This window comes from Caretta caretta, chromosome 3, assembly GCF_965140235.1.
Source record: "Caretta caretta isolate rCarCar2 chromosome 3, rCarCar1.hap1, whole genome shotgun sequence".
NCBI lineage: Eukaryota > Metazoa > Chordata > Testudines > Cheloniidae > Caretta > Caretta caretta.
Window position 1 is genome coordinate 58,777,031 of NC_134208.1, and position 12,627 is coordinate 58,789,657.

The 12,627-nt window shown below is 43.3% G+C and overlaps 2 protein-coding genes across 5 annotated transcripts in view; both read left to right on the forward strand.

Annotated features, from left to right (window-relative positions):
* KCNQ5 (potassium voltage-gated channel subfamily Q member 5) overlaps positions 1-5,998 on the forward strand; it is a 530,762-nt gene extending 524,764 nt beyond the window's left edge. For both annotated transcript variants that reach the window (XM_048845923.2, XM_048845922.2), the window contains one exon: positions 271-5,998. In XM_048845923.2, the coding sequence (XP_048701880.2) occupies positions 271-1,218 (948 nt within the window). In that variant the 3' untranslated portion in view covers positions 1,219-5,998. The remainder of the gene's footprint in view (positions 1-270) is intronic.
* Positions 5,999-11,099: 5,101 nt separating this feature from the next.
* Positions 11,100-12,627, forward strand: part of DDX43 (DEAD-box helicase 43) — a 64,450-nt gene continuing 62,922 nt past the window's right edge. For all 3 annotated transcript variants that reach the window (XM_075126531.1, XM_075126532.1, XM_075126533.1), the window contains exon 1: positions 11,100-11,540. In XM_075126531.1, the coding sequence (XP_074982632.1) occupies positions 11,159-11,540 (382 nt within the window). In that variant the 5' untranslated portion in view covers positions 11,100-11,158. The remainder of the gene's footprint in view (positions 11,541-12,627) is intronic.

Below are 12,627 nucleotides of genomic sequence, written 5' to 3' on the forward strand. Positions count from 1 at the left end.
GGAGACACATACACTACTGAAATCTGCACCATTTAATAGTTAAAATATTAACTTAATCATGAAGCATCTGTAAATACACTGCTTTTAATAGCTTTCTTTTTTTGATGAGTAGCATTTTTATACAGAGAAACACACATTTCCTTTATATGCAGATTGTTCCTATTATCTTTTACATTTTCTCTTTGCTTAGATTCTAGAGAGGCTCTAGGGAGGCAAATATTTTTAAATAATATTTTGAACTTACTTTAACCTTTTTTCCCCAATCTGCAGGTACAATCCATAGAGTCAAAGCTGGACAGCCTGTTAGATATTTATCAACAGGTCTTAAGGAAAGGATCTGCATCAGCGCTTACTTTGGCTTCATTTCAAATGCCATCTTTTGAATGCGACCAGACCTCTGATTATCAAAGTCCTGTAGACAGCAAAGATTTATCTAGTTCTGCACAAACTAGTGGATGTGTATCCAGATCAGCTAGTGCCAACATGCCTCGTGGCCTACAGCTTATACTGACACCAAATGAATTTAGCACTCAGGCTTACTATGCTTTTAGTCCAACTATGCATAGTCAAGCAACACAGGTGCCAAATGATGGACCTGCAACAGTAATAACTAATAATACATCAAACCAAATAAACCAGGCAACTAAGCCAACAACACCAACAACGTTACAAATACCACCTTTCTCCTCAGTCAAGCATGCCAACTGGCCTGAGCCTCTTCATATTACTCCTGCGACCACACAGGAAAATATTTCTGATGTCACCGCTTGCCTTGTTGCGTTAAAGGATAATGGAAAAGTTGCACAGCACAAAGTGACAAAGGATCTTTCATGGAGAAAAAGCCTTGATACAGAAGGGGAACCCTTGGTCCCAGTTAAACCAGTAGTGCAATTGGATTTAGGAAAATCTTTATCTGTACAAAATCTTATACAATCATCTGAAGAACTGAATGTACAGATTGCTGGGAATGACTCCAGTGGCTCAAGAGGGAGCCAAGAAGTGTACTCCAAATGGAGGGAGTCAAAATTATTTATAACAGATGAAGAGTTGGAAGCAGAGACAAAAACAGAGGCTTTTGAAAGCATCTCTCGCTCATTAGTGGAAACAACTCTCTCTACTGACTCTCTAAGGACTGGAATATCAAGATCATCTCAAAGCATTTGCAAGCCAGGGGACAGTACAGATGCACTCAGCTTGCCTCATGTCAAACTTAAATAACAATTTATGGGTTTTCTTCATTGGCTGAGTAATTCCTTTAGTCATACATATCATAGCATGAACTCTTTTGAAAGCCTTTTTAATAAAATAAAATTGTAAGAATCAGGAAGAATCTGAAAGGCAGTTGTATGAGCCCATATCTTCTAGTTGCATGAAAATGCATGCTTAAGTGACAGCTAAAATTCAAATTTATACCTAATGTACATCACTTTTATGTAGTACAGTAGGTGTAAATAATGAGTAATCTACAAAGTTAATACTGCAGACTGTGTCAGAAAGCAAAGGTCTGAGCATTTAGAAATAGTGTTGTTTCTACAGTACAGAAGTAAAAATTGTAAGATTTAAAGCACTTTGCTTCTGGATTAATTAAAAATATATATGTCCTGAATTAGACAATAGTTTATGTTTACAACAAAAATATTATCTACAGCTGCTAGCAAGGTACCAAGGAAACTAGTAATATGGGACTAGAAATGGCTGCTAGTTGCAAGATATACACATTAACTCATCATTAATCAGTGATTTTAACACTCTCAGCTTTAGAATGTTAATTTCTGTAACATTTTTGGTGATTTAGTGCTGTGGCAAAGTACTTTGCACACCACTTTCAGGTTGTTCTTTATGATAAGAACCTTCTTTTGCTATGAAATGTATAAATTCAAAGGATAAGGGCTGGCATTAGAGATGGATAATCTGGACTACTGCACCAAAAATTCAGGGGCAGCTTTCCTTACCCCAAACTTGCTGATATCACTGATGTGCCCTTCCCGAGGATCTGAAGCATTCTGGAAGTAGAATCAGCAGGAGAGGAGAGGGCGTTACCTTTATTGTAAAAAGAAAAGGAGTACTTGTGGCACCTTAGAGACTAACCAATTTATTTGAGCATGAGCTTTCGTGAGCTACAGCTCACTAGAGGCAGTTCTTCTTTCTGCCCTGAAGGTGGCACCATGCTTCACAATTGCACCCTGATACTCCATGATACTGTGTCAGAAGTCTGTGAAGGAAGTGAACGTGGTAACATATGGGGTATTGAAAGCAGAGGAAAAAAAAGGGGATAAGGGAAGAGAGAGAGAGACTACAGAAGGGGTGAAGAGGGGGGAAAAGAGAGACAATACGATAAGCAAAGGAAAATATGAATTTGGAGAAGAAAAAAAGGGGTAGGAAAAAAGGGGATGGGGAAAAAATGAAAAATAACAGCAGGGAGGCAGGGACAGTGAAAAAGGTCTTTAAAATTCCAGCCTGTTGGTCCCAGACAGCTAGTGTTTCTTCCAAAAAGCCATGTAAGGAAATGGGAGAGGTAATAGAGACAAACGGCTGAATTGCCCAAATTGAAGAAGACCGAATTTTTAAAAACGAGGGGACGAGGAGGAGAGAGGGAAAGGAGTCACATTCTTATTAGCTCTATAATGCCATTTTACAAAGGTTCCAGGAAAGGACCCTCAGATTCCTTTCCCATACCACCTCCCACCTAGTTTGGGGATTCAAAACATGCAGCATATTGAGCATTCTCCCCTGAGACCTCCTCTTGCTCTCATAGCCTTTCTACGTTTCACTTCTGCAGAGGTGCAGTAGCAGTACTAGTGCCTACCTATTGGTCCTTACCAGGGCTTTGCCATGGAACCCTGTAGGAGCCTCCACCCTTCCGCACTGAACAAGATTTCTATTTGTTGTATCCCCCCAAATTACAGCCAACATGTACCACTGACTCATGGGCAACCTGTTCTGGGCCTGGCCACCTCTAGCAACAAGAACTCCAAATGTATGGGAGTGCCAGTTCCAGCTCACTCAGAGCACTGTTTCATCAAAGCCCAGCCCTGCTGAGGATTTATTATACATCAAAAATGTCAGAGCAGTCTTAATCATGGCTAAATGCTGTAGATTGTATTGTGAAGGACTTGAACTGTTTACTATGAATCCACTGTAATTTCTGCCTCCATATTTCTTTTACAAAAGTATTCCTGGATGTTACATGATAACCTTATTATGTGAAAGTACATGCATACTGTAAAGTGTATATATTGTGTCAGTGATACAGGATCTATGGATGATAAGCTGCATTCTATGGCTTGTGCCAGAACAAAGCTCACGTGGTAAATTCTGAAAGATGTCTTGAAGCACAATTAGCTATCACTGATTTGCCATCGCATTCATCCTTTACTACATCCTTCATGTGCAGCCTGATCATATTAAAGCCGAATTGCGAAGATATTTTTGTGATGATAAATAGGTTTTTCAACATCTGAGAACATTTAAATATTGACTTATTTGAATGTCTGCAGTTTGTCCAGCCAAATCTGTAAATTTAAAGTATTGTACAATATCTAAAAACGATTTAATTTTTAGGATTTTCTTTTCTTTTTTCCTAATTTTTTATGGTGCCTTTCTTGCCATTTATATAAAATCTCATAATGTTGTAGATGTAAATCTGTACTTAGGTCTGATGTAGGGGCAAGAGCTTGGGCACAGGACAGCTAACAAATGTGTCAGTAATTAGACTCGCCTCCCCTTTTTCATTAAATGTGAACACAACAGCATCCTGAATTGGGCCCTGATCTTGCAACTGCATCTGCTTGAGCAGACCTTTGCATCCACATTGAGCCTTACTGTGAAATCAGTGAGGTTCCACATGGGCACAGGCTCTGCCTGCACAGATGCAGTTGCAGAATCAGGATCTTGATTTTTACTTGCTGAACTTGGTATTTTTGGCTTAAATGACATACCTGAGTTCTCCTCATTTTAAATTAATTTATTTAATACAATTCTGTGCACATAAATGAATTCTATAAATTATATATGAAAATTTAGTTGGGATTGGTCCTGCTCCGGGCAGGGGGTTGGACTATATAACCTCAGAGGTCCCTTCCAACTCTGATATTCTATGATTCTATGTGAATGTCTTCACAAAGATCGGATAAATCAGGAAGGCCTTATCTTTTTTTAAGTTGAAATTACTGATTTTTTTTTTATTGTCACCATTACATCCTTCTTTTTGTAGCTACAGTTCTTATCATATAGGAATTTTCTTAACATTATATTGATGGAAAATTGCGAGAATAATTAATGAATCTGTGGAGATCTGGAGAGGGTTTATTATGTGTTTTTACAAAGTGAGCTGTTCTGACCTTTCTTCACCAGGAGTTTCCTGTGTCCACAGTATACCTTTAATTACACTATAAGGACCAAGCCTGCTCCCACCGAAATCAGTATCAATAATTTATTGATGTCAGTGGGAACAGCATTTGGCCTTAAGGGTCTTGTCCTGAACTACTTACTAAGTCAAAGCTCTCATTTTAGTCAATAAGAGTTTTACATGAGTAGGCAATAAGGACCAAATTCTGCCCTAATATACACTCCATTGGAGGATTGTGCAGGGTGTCAAACAGGACAGAATCTGGCTCTAAGTAAGGGTTTAAGGACTGGGCCTTACACAAATAACTGTTTCCTGATCAGCATGTTTGTTGTACCTGATTGAAGAGAGAACTTAAAAGAATAGTTTTTGATGATTATTTGTTTTACAAACTCTATATACTCCTGGCTTATGTGATCTATACTTTTTATTTCAGTATGGATATAGTGTTTTAGCCTAGGGTTCAAGATTGCAAAGATCATACACTTTTATTCACATGCCCACAGCTGTTACATGTTTTTTTGAGATAATCCTGCTTAAATGACTGCTCTCATTACAGTCTGCTGATAGGTAATTCACCTACTCTTCTGTGATAAGTCAAGTCATACTGAATTATTGCTGTATTGAGGAACACCTGATATACAGTACGATTTATGGGTCTGGGCCTGCAGTTCTTACTCAAGCAAAAATTCCATGGACTTCAGCAAGAGCTCTGCCTGAGTCAGGAGTCCAGATTCAAACCCTTATTTTGTTGGGCATCTGTATAAAGTGAAAATGATAATATTCCAGTTATTTCCTGAGGAAACTAATGCTTAGCTGAATTAACCCATATGTCACATTGACTATATAAAAAGTAACGCACAAAATAGTAAGATAAAAAGGAATGAAGAGAAGGGAAATTTTTAAAAAGCACAGAGAAAAGTAGGTCAGTAAGAAAACAGAACAAAGCAGAAAAATAAAATGTAGAGCAAAGGAATGAAAAAAGTGATTAAACATCTGAGGACAAATTCATCCCTGTGTGGCTCCACTGACTTCAAAGGACAGCATAGGTGGGCCAAATTCAGCCTTCTTTGGTGTAATGAGGCTCAACTCCATTGATCTCAATGGGATTACACCTGCCTACACCAGGAGTAAACTTGTCCCACTGGGACAATTTTTGTTCTGACTCATACCTTGTGCAATCCCATGGAGTTCAGAAGGATTGAAGGAGGTGTACGTCCAAAGAGAATTTGGCCGTCATATTTCTGCTTCACATTTTTTTCCAAGTATGTTAATCAATTTAGTTCAAATGAATTGCAACATCAAATAAATTGCTATAATTATCCAAAAAGGTGAATCAGTTTTTAAATCTAAACCAACCCGTGGAATGTCAAAGGAAGCATATGAGGGGTTGCCATTAATTCAGATACATATGGGACACTTCCACAGGCACCAAACATCATCTGCTATTGAATGTGTTCTGAGACATTTCTGCTAGCCAATATGGGAGGGAGCGGTGTTAAAATATCAGTTTTATAACGGTTATGGAAAGTATAAGGGACACTTCCACTGATGCTGCAATGGCTTTAGCCATTACATTATAATACAATGTTAATTGTAACTTCATGACAAAGGTAAATCCATTTTGTTGTTAATAAACATGGTTATAAAGTAGCTACTGTGTATACTTGAAGTTTTTTTTGTTTGTTGGTTGATTTTTGTGTTTTGTTTTGTTTTTGATTAAAGATTAATATTGGTGTTGCATGTGAATACAGCTCAGGCAGGACTGAGCAGAATTGTGCACCTGAAAAATTCCCATGATGTGCTCATTTTTTTCTTTAACGTTTTATATGGCTTTGATTCAACTTGACCAAGGTATCACAAAACAAGTTTATTTGACCAAAAAGTCCATACAACATAGGCCAGTGTAACACCTTCTAATGATTTCTAATGACGGTTTACCTAAACCCGCTTCACCTTCACAGAATACAAACCCTCTATGAAAGTGATTTTGGAAGCTATTAAGAGCAGTGCTAAGGCATTTCAAACAGAAGTTGCTGTACTCAGTTTTCATTTTGACCAGTGATCAACCAGGGATTTTTGAGGAGAGGGGAAACCGTAGTTCTTATACACCCGGGTGGGACTAAATACGCCAGGAAGCAGGATTTTTAGGAGGAGGCCACCAGCAGAACTGCATCTAGTACTGTGCTATCAATTTATATGGCCTGGATCAGGACTTCTGTTCTGCCCACAGAAACTGACATGGGTGAATCCTACTCCCATGTGGAACCCTACTGAAGTCAATTTTCAGACTTGGAGACTAAGTATATAAATATATGGGGCCTGATTCTCCCCTGTGTGGTATTTTGCATAATCATTAACATCTGTGCAAAGGGAGCAGAAAACATTATCATTCTGATTTGGTAGCATTTTATACCCACTTCGCACAGATACCAATGACTACACAAGGTACAAGGGAAGGGAGAATCCAGCTGCAGATATTTTACTATTTTTCTTTGCATAATTGTTCCATAATTTCATGAAGAGTATTAATTTAAATGAATCAATTTCCTCCTATATTTTACGAAATTAGTTAGTGATTTTTACTGTAACACGGTGACTACAAAACTTGAAGTAAAGTCCTTTATGATAAGTGTAAAAATATAAGGGCCAAGTTGCCTCCCCTGCATACCTTTCATTTATACTCCTAAATCATGAACTTTCAGAAGAACAGTATCTTTTACTATAGTCTGTCCCCTTAGGATTAGATTCTGTCTCAACCTTATGTAGGTACACAGGGGAAAGGGGGAATGTGCAAGGAGATACACACAGTTTATACAGCAAGGCACATGGTGCCCCAAAGGAGGTTGGGAGGGGGCAGAAGAAGCAGGGTAAATTGCTTCCCTCATGCAGCACTTGCTGTAGATCAGGCTGGCTATACAAGGATAGTAACGTGCACCCATAAATAGCTGCATACCAATTTTCCCCTTCATGCCAGGGAGCTCAGAATGCCCTTTGGGGCAGTGCTGCTCCATTCTGCCTCTAGTGCAGGGCCGTGTCTACAAGGCACATTTAAACCCTCAAATACTTAGCAGATTTGCACTGTTGACTGAAAGGTTTGTAATACTATGTCTGCTTTAGTACAATGGGCCAAATCAAAATCTTCATTACATTAATGTGAAAGTATCAGGGTTATAATTTAAGATTAAGACAACCCTCCAAAATTCCTATTAAAACATACTAGTCTGACTAAAAATTCAGCAGCCTGACAAAAGTAATCAGGTCTACCTCCATCCCCAAGTCTATTCAGTTCTCTGTTCCCTTCCTTTCACTAATCCATTTCTGGGCTCCTCTCCCCAAGTCTATCAGTTCTCCGCTCTCTATTCCTGCATCCCTGTGCTGCTAATCAGAGAACTTTGGTAGCTGTATCAGTCTAGCCTGCGCATTGCTCCCCGCCTGCCACGAGGCTAGCCAGCATCCGCAGGCAATCCTTCCTCAGCTCCTTCTCTAACACAGAATCAACTACTAGAACTCTGAAGTATAGGTACTTCTGGTGGAATTCTGTGCCAAAAAATTAAAAATTATGCGCACAATATTTTAAAATTCTGCAAAATTGTGCATATTTTATTTGTCAAAATAACACAATATAATCACACCAATTTCAATTATTTTTGGTAATTTATTTCAAAATACCTGTCAGCAAGTATGTCTGTAACAATACAGACAACAAAAAAGATTCAGGAAATGTTTTTTGACAAATAAATTCCTTATTGGGCATATTAATACAGAACTCTGAGTAATACTTCATTTAAACTACAATACAGAACCATATTTCCCACACCCCTCAGAAACAGTGCAACCTTCCAAGTTCACACGCAGGCTCCTTCCCAGCAATTTACTTCCCTCTCCCTCAGCTCCTCCGTTACCCTTGACCCCCCCACACAAATTCACTCTCCTGCAATGTACATTGGTCAAACTGGACAGTCTCTACGTAAAAGAATAAATGGACACAAATCAGATGTCAAGAATTATAACATTCATAAACCAGTCGGAGAACACTTCAATCTCTCTGGTCACGCAATCACAGACATGAAGGTCGCTATCTTAAAACAAAAAAACTTCAAATCCAGAGTCCAGCGAGAAACTGCTGAATTGGAATTCATTTGCAAATTGGATACTATTAATTTAGGCTTAAATAAAGACTGGGAGTGGCTAAGTCATTATGCAAGGTAGCCTGTTTCCTCTTGTTTTTTCCTACCCCCCCCCCCCAGATGTTCTGGTTTAACTTGGATTTAAACTTGGAGAGTGGTCAGTTTGGATGAGCTATTACCAGCAGGAGAGTGAGTTTGTGTGTGTATGGGGGTGGGGGGGATGTGAGAAAACCTGGATTTCTGCAGGAAATAGCCCGACTTGATTATGTAAAGAGTTGTCACTTTGGATGGGCTAGCACCAGCAGGAGAGTGAATTTGTGTGGGGGGGGTGGAGGGTGAGAAAACCTGGATTTGTGCTGGAAATGGCCCACCTGATGATCACTTTAGATAAGCTATTACCAGCAGGACAGTGGGGTGGGAGGAGGTATTGTTTCATATTCTCTGTGTATATATAAAGTCTGCTGCAGTTTCCACGGTATGCATCCGATGAAGTGAGCTGTAGCTCACGAAAGCTCATGCTCAAATAAATTGGTTAGTCTCTAAGGTGCCACAAGTACTCCTTTTCTTTCTGCTGAGAGCTGCTGCTGTTCTTGCACCACAATACCCTCTGGTGGGCAAAAGGCAGAATTGCAGCAACATTTGGCAGAAGCTTTTTTCTGCAAAAAAAATTGGAAATCTGAAGAGCTCATTAATTATGCATGCAGTATTCCCCCAGGAGTATATAGGGGAGGAGGGTGGGCCATGGCACCCGTAGGGACACACATATCAAAGACCCAGTGTTACTGCACAAAGTGAGTAACTTCTTCCTTGCTGCTCCATAACCCCAAACAGTCTCCTCCTCACCATTCTGTGGATGTCTGCTCAGCTCTTTTCTGATCCTGCCCTCCTGTCAAACTCTATTTCCAGTGCTAAAGGCTGCTGCTACTTTTAACTACTGCTTCTAAGAAGAGGGGATGGGAACTAGAGAATCTGCCTCCTATGTGGCGTGTTTAGAGAGAACTCTGGGGAGCACCTGGGAGACGGAAGAAACAGGTGACAGAGAGGCTCTGGAGGAGTAGCTAGTTGGTGTCTCATACATTTGAAGACAACCTCTCCCCACAGCCATCTCCAGCTTGGAGAGGGAGATTCTCTCTGTGGTTCTTTCCTCCTAGAGCATCCCAGTTGCTGTGAAGACTACTTTACATCTTCCCAGGCCTCCTGTCTGTAGTGATGGGTGTTTGTTTCTTTCTGCTCTACTCCTCTCTTAGCTTTCTGGGTGGTGCAACAAGAGTATTTCTGCCATTCTACCTTCTCCCCAGCCCTGACAGGGAAACAGATTCAGTGCTTGAAGTTGCTGTTGATCATAGCCTTCCCCAGGTGCAACAGAATGACATTTATCTAATTCTTCTCAGTTTCTCTGCTGCCCACAGGAATCTGAAGATCAGCAGTGAAAACAATCAAAACTGGCTGGTTTTCACTGTATTGCCACTGGTGGAAGCTCCAAGTGTGGCAGCAGAGATGAGTGAATCTGTCTGAGGATTTAGGAAGACAGCACTGCATAGACTTAGCCTTGTTTGCATTTGGAAAGCTAACGGCAATCATTCAAGCTACAAACGTACTTTTTTTCTTAATGAAAGCTTTTGTTCAGCAGAAAGCAACGGCACTCACCTGGAACATATTTGCCCTGGACATATGTGAGACTGGATTTTGTCAACCCTGATGAGCCTCGTGCCATGAGTAAGAAGCACTGAATATGGATAAGGGTAAATCAGACCCTAAAGGTAGGTTCAAGCAAGGAATACATTATTTATTTATTTGTATTACTGTAGTGCCCAGGAGCCTGAGTATGGAATAGGATCTCACTGAGGCATTAGGATAAAAATATGTATTTAAACTGCTCCCTAATGTCCCCCACTTCTCTGCTGTGCCAAACAGAAGTTCAAATCTGACCAAAAGTTATTAGTTACAGCAAAAAGAAAAGGAGTACTTGTGGCACCTTAGAGACTAACCAATTTATTTGAGCATGAGCTTTCGTGAGCTACAGCTCACTTCATCAGATGTTTACCGTGGAAACTGCAGCAGACTTTATATACACACAGAAATCATATTACAATCAATTACAGCAGTAGAGGTTTTTTGGCATAGGAATGTAGCTGGTTGTTTTTGTGGGGACACTTCCCAATTGCGAATTGGGCTGATGCCACCCAATTCATTTCAAATAACAGATGCACCACTATACTGGCAGCATGTACAGACCCACACATTAAATGAACACGCAGTGTACCTTGCTTAGTGACCTACCACACAGCATGTTCTGTGGGGATGTCACAAACAGTGGCTGTTGCACAAATGGGACTCCCATTAATTAACACCTGACACGACCCGGAACAGAGCAATTTCCCCTCCAGCAGCCATGGGGCATGCACATTGCTCTTCAGGCGCGATGCAGGTTTGCCCCAGGGCGTGCCCCCCCCCCCGCTGCGGAATGCCCGTTGCTTCCAGAGGCCAATGGACAATCACTCAGAGGCCCAGGCAAACCAGCCAATCATTTCGTAGAGGCGAAATGCTGTGGCCAATCAGAGCGCTTCCCGGCCTAAAGCTGTTGGGAGGGGCTCTACACGCGCGTGTTGACAGTTGGAGAGCACGCGCCAGGCGGCGCGAGCCGGACAGGACCGTTCTGGTTCAGGGGGTCCCTGGTTCTGCCATGTCGGACTGGGAAGCGGACAGCGACGAGGAGTTCCGCCCCGGGAGCCGGCCGCCAGGCCCCCCGCTGCCGGAGTGGCAACCGGCGGTGGCCCCCGCCCAGGGCCGGAGGAGCCCAGCGCCCTCGGTGGGCGGCAGAGGGCGAAGCGGAGCCGCCGGGCCCTGTGCTAAGGGCCAGGAGAAGAGGCCGGCCCGGAGGGGCAGCGGCTCCCAGGGCGGCTGGGGGAGGCTGGAGGGTTCGCGGCCGCTCCCGTTACAGGCACCCCGGGAGCCCTGGCTGTCGGGCCCCCTGGAATATCGGCCCCGCGGCCCCCCCAGGGATCGGAGCTTGGGGGTGCCGCTCTGCTTCCACCTGGACAACGCCATGATCGGGACCGTCATAGGTAACTACCGGGCCGTGCCCGAGTGCTTGGCGCTGGTAGACCCGAGTCCTTCCCGAGCAGGGCGAGCCTAGGAGGCGTGCCAGGGTGGTGGGTGACATAGGCATAGTTTGATTTCTGTATAAGCAGGGGACAGAGGCAACGTGTGGGACTTGTGCCCCCTCCCCTGATTTGTCTCCCATTTAGCATAGAGGTTTTCAAATTGTGGGGTGTGCCCCCCCCCAGGGCGCATGGAGGAACATTGAAGGTGGCGGGGGGGTGGGGCGAGTGGCAAAGGCAGGTGGCTCAGGCCAGTCTCATGTGGCAGGGCTTGAGGAGGGAGAAGGACCCTCACCTCGTTGAGACCCGCTGTGCAGGACTGGCTCAGTGTTCCTGCGTTCACACACAGTTTGAAAACCTCTGTGCTAAATGGAAGGCAGAAACCTGGAGGAGGGGGGCACATAACCCTGCATACCCACCCATGTGTTGCCCTTGATTGCGGTGGGGTATGCGCCGTATGCCCTCCCAATCTCCACACCAGCCAGACGAGCTCAAGGCATTTAGTGGGCTGCAGAGGCAGAGAGTGTTGATGGGGGCTGGGTGTGATACCTGCTTGGCCTCTTAGATCTCTAGTTGGCCCTTGTCCCTGCTGAGGCAGGGGGCCACATACATTCTGCGTTGCCTCTCTCCCGATGAATGCATGGTAGCCTGGGGAGACCAGGCTGAGTGCGTGGCAGCTGCTTGCCTGATTTCCCATTTGATCACCTTGAGGGGACGATGGCTTGCTTGCCTGGCAGGGGTGAAAGTAACTTAGAAGTCTTATCAGTACGGGGCCTTGGGTGGAAAGAGCAGGGCTTGGTGTCAGCCTCCCCCAGCCAGCCCTTCAGTGCCAACTGGGGCTCCAGCAGTGATTTAAAGGGCCTGGGGCTCCGTCTGCTGCCATGGTGGTGGTGGCCAGGAGTCCCGGGCCCTTTTAAATTGCTGGGCCCAGGGCAGCTGCCCCTTTTGCACCCCCTCAGTGGCCCAGGGGGAGGAAAGGGCAGCAAAGTTATAGCGCTGCCACGCCAGCCCTTTATCATTGGCTGTGTACGGCCCCGGTACTGGCAGCCGC